Here is a 7,870-nt window from a genome sequence, read left to right on the forward strand (position 1 = left end):
AGATGGATAAATAAATAAATCTCTGGCCGCACGATCTCATCTAACGGCCAGAATGAAAGCAAGCATCCCGATGGATCCCCACAGAAGGGTCCGGAGATGATCTGGATCCGTTATCTTAGGTTAGTGAGTTTGCTTAGCGAGGAGGTTGCTTAGTGAGGAAAAGAGGAAAGAAAAAAACTTGGTACGAAGGATTATAAGTCTTTTTCGATCATTTAAAGTCACTTACGCTCATATCACTCTCTGCACTTTCTCATGGTTTCTCAATAAAACCTTAATTCTTTCTCCTCACTCTCAAGGTACTCCAATCAAACCCTAATCATTCTCTTAAGCACTCGCTTTACGGTACGATTTTCGGTTAATTAGGTTTGATTGATTTGATTTGGGGTTTGTGGATCTGCATTTTTGGTTGCAGAGAAGATTTAGGAACAAAAAAATTTCGGAATTAATCGTAGGAATATATGTCCTTCAATCAATCAACGTCGGATAAGAACGAGACTCGGTACCGGAAAACAGGGCGATCTGCAAGCTCTAATCAGCAGCACAGGGGATACTCACCCGCTTACCCTAAGGGCACCCGCGCCACTGTAAGTGTAACCAGTGTAAGTCCTCAGGTTTCCGGTATGGTTCCTGCACGACGTGGCGACGTACAAAATGGAGCTCATAATTCACAGCCCCAATTGCATGGTACAGATTTCGAAGTTTCAGTTCTATCAGTCTAGAAATTTATTGGATAATATCGTGATTGTTTTGGGAATCTGAGATTAAAATATGTGTTTCCCATTTTGTTTTATTTTCATTTCTTGGCAATGTTTTCCTGCGATTGATTTAATGTAGGAGGTTCTGATGTACCCATTGCAAGCACAGCTCCCCAGACAGCTGAGGCATCAGCCCCTCAGAGAAGCTCCCAAATTGTTCCAAAGCCTCCGACTTCTCAATCTGTCTCCGTGACTTCTGACACAAGAAAACCCACTACACCAGCAAAGCGTAAGTTCACACTCTGGACCATGGGGATGTTGCACTCGATGTTGGGGATTGTAGGCATTATTTTCACTGTTATATAGCAACGTTATGACGTCAATGCTAGATTCTCTTGGCAGTTTTCTCCCAAATAGGCGATTTAGTAATGAGTTTAACGTGCTGATCTAAGTTGCACGGACATAGATTCGGCGACATGCGACACGACAAAACTAAAAAAAATAGAACACAGACATAAATAGGACACGTTAATTAAAATATAATATATATTACATATATTAAAAATAATACTTCAAATTTATAATTAAACATGGATGTATAAGGATTCTTCCTGATAAAGCCTCTATAAAATGGATATGCTTACCTCTATGTTTAACTAGGCATACATGGAAAGAGAAACAAATAAATGAAAAAAAAAATAATAACATCATTTATATTTATAAATATAAACAAAACAATTGTTTTAGGCTGATTGTCCCTAGCTTAAATACTACCAGCCCTCCATCCGTGGACGGATCCATATAGGGACCCGAGAGGTCTCGGGATCCTTTGGAAACCCGAAGAAACACTTGTGATCGACCTCCAGGACCCTCCAACAATTTAGGCAGGTGTAGCGGAAAGGCTTGTTGCCTCCATGGATGTGCATGCAGCAGTGCTTATAAAGAAGAATAAAGGAAAAGACTCACAAAGGCATTTCAGTTTTCTCATGGTCACAGTCAAGCAGACTCACTAGCTTGGACCCTCGAACCTGGGACCTCTCTGTTTTTTGTATTTTAAGAGCCGAAATCCGCGCCCTTACCACTTGGCCACTTGATGTGGTTCATTAATTTTGATTATTCAATAAACCAAATTCAATAAAAAATAGTGCTATGAAACCAAACTAGTCTATTTTTTTTTTTTTTTTGAACTTTTATCTTAGGACCCCCTGATCTTGAAATCCTGGATTCACCACTTCCATCCCATTATCCCAGCCACCATTGCCCATCCCCAGCCGCCCACCCTCCAACCGGTGTCTCCACCCCCACGGTGAGAATGCCACATATGTTTCAATATTTCAAAAACTGCCTCGAACCCGTGTCGGCGGCGTGTCCAACCCGTTGACCAGTGTCTTGACCGTGTCCAACCGTTTACTGTGTCGGCCGGAGGCGTATTGGAGGCGTGTCAAAGTGTCCGACACTTAGGGTTTCGGAGTGTCCGTGCAACCTAGGTGCTGATATGATATATTGATAAATGCAAATAATCCGGTATTAATATTTTCTGTTGGTTTTAGGCCCAGGAGATACGTCCAAGGGCGTTGCCATTCAGGTTGGGTCTATAAGCCCTGCTTTCATGGATGGGATGCTGCCCCATCCAATGCAGCCCCATGGAATTATTCATCAGGGTCAGAACCTGACTTTTACCCCCCAAATGGTTCTTCAGATACCTCAGATGGGCAACTTGGGGATCAGCAGGGCGTCACAATGCCCCCAGCAACAGAGTAGGAAGTTTGGCGGCTCTCGTAAAACTCCTGTCGACATTATACATCCAGATACACCTGAACTGAGTGGAACTAAGAGTACTATTTCAAAGGGGAAGAAGAAAAGAAAAGAAATTGTTTCTAAGACAGGTGCTGCTGACGTGACCTCTGATCTTTATGGGGCGTACAAGAACCCTGAAGAAAAGAAGGGTACTGAAAACACTGAAAGTATTATGACAAGTATAATTTCAAAGCAGGTAGCTACTGATGCTCCTCAGCAAGATGCTGTAGGGAGAGAGAAAGATGCACCCGTTAAAGCTGAGCCAGAGGATTGGGAAGACGCTGCTGACATCTCTCCCCCAAAACTGGAAACCTCAGATACTGCAGAGCAGGTCTGTGGAGTGGATGATTCTGACAAAGATGGACATGAACATGGGGCGAAGAAATATTCCAGAGATTTCCAGTTGAAGTTTTCTGAGCAATTTACTGAGCTTCCAGAAGGTTTTGAAATTAAGTCTGATATAGCAGAGATCTTGGATGCTAATGTGAATGCTGCTCCTTCCATTGATTATGATTCGCTCCCTAGTCCGGGAAGAATTGTTGATAGGCAAGGAGGGGCCGCAAGACTTGACCGTCGTGGGAGTGGAATAATGGATTATGATAGATGGAATAAGGGAGGTGCTGCCAATTTCCAAACTGGCCAAGGACCAAATTTTGGTGTTTTGAGGAATCCACGTGCACCGACACCAGTTCAGCAGCATGTTAGAGGGATCCTGCCTGGGCCTGGTCACTCTGTTGGTCATCAGGGAGGGATGCAAAGAAATAATTCTGATGCTGACAGGTGGCAGAGAGATACGAATTTTCAACCTAAGGGCTTGATGCCTTCTCCTCATGCTCCATTACAGGTGATGCACAAAGCTGACGGGAAATATGAAGTGGGTAAAGTGACTGAGGAAGAGCAGGCCAAGCAAAGGCAGTTAAAGGCTATACTGAACAAGTTAACTCCTCAAAATTTTGAAAAACTATTCGAGCAAGTGAAAGCTGTCAATATAGAGAATGTGACGACTCTAACTGGTGTCATTTCACAGATCTTTGACAAGGCTCTTATGGAGCCTACTTTCTGTGAGATGTATGCTAACTTCTGTTTTTATCTTGCCGGAGAGTTGCCTGGTTTCAGTGAAGACAAAGAAAAGATAAGTTTTAAGAGATTGCTTTTGTGCAAGTGCCAGGAGGAATTTGAGAGGGGAGAAAGAAAGCAAGAGGAGGCCTATAAGGCCAATGAAGAGGGTCAGGTGAAACAGTCTGAAGAAGAAGAAGAGGAGAAAAGAATCAAAGCGCGAAGACGAACATTGGGTAACATTAGATTAATTGGGGAACTATACAAAAAGAAAATGTTGACGGAGAGAATTATGCACGAATGCATTAAAAAGTTGCTAGGTCAGCAACAGACTCCAGATGAGGAAGATATTGAAGCTTTGTGCATACTAATGAGCACAATTGGGGAGATGATTGATCATCCGAAAGCCAAGGAGCACATGGATGCATATTTTGAAAGGATGAAAAGCTTATCGAATAACATGAAATTATCTTCTAGGGTTAGGTTCATGTTGAAGGATGCAATTGATTTGAGAAAGAATAAATGGCAGCAGAGGAGCAAAGTTGAAGGACCAAAAAATATTGAGGAAGTGCACAGAGATGCTGCACAAAATGTTCCTTCAGAAAATGTGTTCACTGAAGACCGTCTTAGAGATATGTCTTTGGCAGCAATTAGAGAATTTTACAGGTATATTCTTATTTTTGAGAGAGCAGTCCTGTCGCATTACTTTTTTTTTGGGGTTAAGAAATTCTTGTCTCATGCATGCTTTAGACTTCTAATTATTTTTTGTAATTTTCTTAGTTCAATGCATCTTTCAGATATGATAATTCTCTGCGTGCTAAAAAAAATCTTCCGATGATTTGCTTAATATGATTATGCGTTTAATTCTTGAAAGGAAAGTGGGGCATGTGTGTTCTGAGCCTGGGGAATGAATAAGACTTAGGAGCAATGGTTGGTCATCTCCAGTTTGTTTGGTCGACTTCAAGTTGCATAAATAGAATCGGATTGTTTCTCTGGCATTGAATGGACCCCACAGGGGGTGGTACAGAATGGAAAAGGAATAAAACAATCAAAGTAAAGGAGTTGAATTTCCGTCTCTGGCATTGTGATGGATTTTTTTTGTGCGATTACTTGTTTGCTATGTTATAAAGTGGTAGGCACAATTCGTTCGGACTCTCGTAAATGTAGTTGGTGTCAGAATATGGGATCCACCGAGGTTCTTGGAAACCATATATATCTAGAAGGTAGTTGATGTTCAGTCATTGGCTTTCCAAGAACTCGTTTTAGATTACGTTCTAGATATATATGGTTTGATGTATTATACAACTTCTGATAACCCTTGTTAAGATTTTTCATATGCTCTTCCTTGATTTTGTTTTCCTTTCTATTTTCAGTGCTCGAGACGAGAAGAGGCTGCTTTATGCATTAAAGACTTGAACTCACCAAGCTTCCATCCGTCGATGATATCTCTTTGGGTCACAGACTCTTTTGAGAGGAAGGACGCTGAAAGAGATCTCTTGGCAAAGCTTCTAGTCAACCTTACAAAGACCCATGATGGAACTTTGAGTCAATCTCAGCTCATCAAAGGGTAAGGGAAAGTTTACATCTGCATTTGGTTATTGAAACTGACGGTCTTCTGGGTATTGTGCGTTTTTCTATTATTTAATTTCTTCTTTTATCTGCCCAGGTTTGAAACTGTTCTGTCGACCTTAGAGGATACGGTGATTGATGCCCCGAGAGCACCAGAGTTTCTTGGCCTTATCTTTGCCAAGGTCATTTTAGAGAATGTCGTTTCCTTGAATCAGATCAGTCAATTAATACACGAAGATGGAGAGGAGCTTGCAGGCAACATTCTTGGGAACGTCTTGGAGATTATCAAGTCGGAGAAGGGAGATAACGGTTTGAACGAGGTCCGTGCGTCCTCCAACTTGCTGTTGGAGACTTTTTGACCCCCAGATACTCTCAACTCACGGATTCTAGAGAAATTTATTTAGAGATTAGTGATGCTCATTGTAATCGTGATAGAAGGAATTCGTGACTGGTAGCGTTCAGAAACTCATAATAATTTGCCTGCAATGAAGAACTTTTGTACCGAAACTATGATTGCACTATGCATAATATCGTGTATGTATTCTATTATATCCCAAAAAAATGTAACTATACTGCAAATTCATATGTATTTGTAAATTATTAAGACCTTCAAAACTTTGCATTTTCTTTTTGTATTTATTTCGAGTAAGTGTATTTTTTTTTTTTTTTTTTTTTTTTTTTTTTTTTTGAAATTATTGTGAATATAGCAATTGGTTGAATGGTTCGGATATGTATTTAGGATAGTTTATGATGAAACAAATGCTTCCTCCCATCCTTTCAATGAATATGTTGTTTTTGTTGCAAGAGAAAAGTAACGAGTTAATTGTATAGATCTATAGAGTTGATAATTTGATACTCTACCTTTTTTTACGATATATACAACGATAAATTTGTACTAAATGAAATGATGAAGGATAAATTTATACTCTACTTTAAATTAAACTAAATTATAAGATGATTGAAACTCAAGTGACATACGTATTACATGTGCAATTTTGATGATTAAACTTGGGTCAACAATTGCTTGCAAGAGCCTAACACAAAAACAAATCCAACTACCAGAGGCTTTTTTCTAGTTTATTTTTTTGGTATATTTGTTTTTTCTTCTAGTTAGTGGACACTAATTAATCAGAGTAAATACGCATTGATTCTGCTACGGTGCTATTCTCGTCAAGTGGAGGGGTTTCTTAAAAAGGTGGTCACGTGATCGTTTACGTGACAATTTAACGAATTTATTGACAAATTTTTCACGGAATGACCAAAATGATTTACAGTAGACAATAATGTAGGACAAGATTGGGGTGAATTTTTGTGAAGAAAAGTAAAGAAAATGAAGCGCTTTAAAACTGACAAGGAATGACGCATTAAAGAAAATCTCCATTCAAATACCAAATATGGCGTTCAAATAGGAAGAAGAATATTGTGTTGGGATTTTTTGGTTGCTTGAGAAATGGACTGAAGGAAGACAAAAGGACTCGGTGGGAATTTATATATTTGGCGTACGAGCTCCGTTTTGAGCCGATGATACCTTTTTGAAAAGAGCGCGACATCCCAATTCAAACTCACTACTTTGTTGCAATGTATGATTAATTTTAGCCATCCGGGATTGTTTAGAAGTCCAAAACTGCAAAATAGACTTTGTAATAAATTTTGAACTTTTCAATTTCTGTTGGAATTCATGTCATTTTAATTCCCTAAGACCCTTGAGCTTCCCTAAGGCTGTGTTTATGTCTTTTTAAGTTGTTTGGCTTCCAATGTAATTCATCAATTTAAGAATTAATCAAACAACCTTTTCGGTTTTCTTTCAAAATCTAGTGGACTCCAGAATCCTTTGTTCTTCAAGATTTACGTTTGTAATCCTTCACGCTCGTGATGCGTCAATTAGTATCAAAGCAAGGATTTGCCCTGTTCTTTGGCAATTGATTATGGGAGAAGCAAAACCCTAAGCGGCGTTGTTCATAAGGAAATGACAATAGATGCGGTGTGTGCAAAGAGAATTACCCCAAGCCACCCTCATCTAGTTGATGTTGAAGATATTCCTATTTTCTTGGGAAGTGATTGCATTGAAGGTTTTCTCTTGTGGGTTGAGGACGTAGAGAAACTTTTCAAGATACAATCAATTCCGGAAAGGAAGATAGTGAAGATCGTTGCTTCTTGTTTTGATGGTGATGTGCATTTATGGTGGGATCAAATGCAAGAGTCTAGGCAAAAACAAGGTAAAATCCTATCACTTGGCGTTGGTTGAAGTGACTAATTGTTAAGCAATCCTTTTTTTTTATTTATACAAATTGTATTTGGCAAGTAAGGGTCAAGCAATCATTAGAAAATAAGCTAAAGTGATGAAGAATGACATTTCATTATGCCAAGAAACGGTGGAGGTCAAGGTGGAAGAAATGAACAAGTAATTTTGGTTATTGAGAATCTTGTTGAAGAATATCTCCTAAAACATGACAACAAGTGCAGACTCAAGAAATTCAAGGTATGGGTGATTATAAACTGCTATGACTTTTGGAGAATCAACAATCTACTAAATAGGGGTTAAATTCCATTGTTTACCAAACAAGAAAATTGGGAAAAGAAAATATTTTGATTATCGATGGCATATTTCAATTTGATGATTATTTCACCTACTTTCACTAAAAGTTGGGCTTCTCGAGTTGAAGAATTTATTTGCTTATTCTTTCTTAGGACTACACCCGCGGTTTGATTCTCCTTTTCAGAGATATGTAGACAGTCCTATTCGGGTTCAACCA

General features: G+C 39.2%; 2 protein-coding genes across 2 annotated transcripts; both read left to right on the forward strand.

Annotated features, from left to right (window-relative positions):
• Positions 1–2,251: 2,251 nt before the first annotated feature.
• On the forward strand, positions 2,252–5,748 carry LOC137733410 (eukaryotic translation initiation factor 4G-like). Its single transcript, XM_068472561.1, has 3 exons — positions 2,252–4,214; positions 4,922–5,115; positions 5,215–5,748. The coding sequence occupies exons 1-2, from the start codon at positions 2,305–2,307 to the stop codon at positions 4,962–4,964; spliced, it is 1,953 nt and encodes a 650-aa protein (XP_068328662.1). The 5' UTR covers positions 2,252–2,304; the 3' UTR covers positions 4,965–5,115; positions 5,215–5,748.
• On the forward strand, positions 4,988–5,476 carry LOC137734204 (eukaryotic translation initiation factor 4G-like). The gene is made up of 2 exons (XM_068473506.1): positions 4,988–5,115; positions 5,215–5,476. Exons 1-2 carry the CDS (start codon positions 4,988–4,990, stop codon positions 5,474–5,476), a joined length of 390 nt encoding a protein of 129 aa, XP_068329607.1.
• Positions 5,749–7,870: the final 2,122 nt, after the last annotated feature.

This window comes from Pyrus communis, chromosome 5, assembly GCF_963583255.1.
Source record: "Pyrus communis chromosome 5, drPyrComm1.1, whole genome shotgun sequence".
NCBI lineage: Eukaryota > Viridiplantae > Streptophyta > Magnoliopsida > Rosales > Rosaceae > Pyrus > Pyrus communis.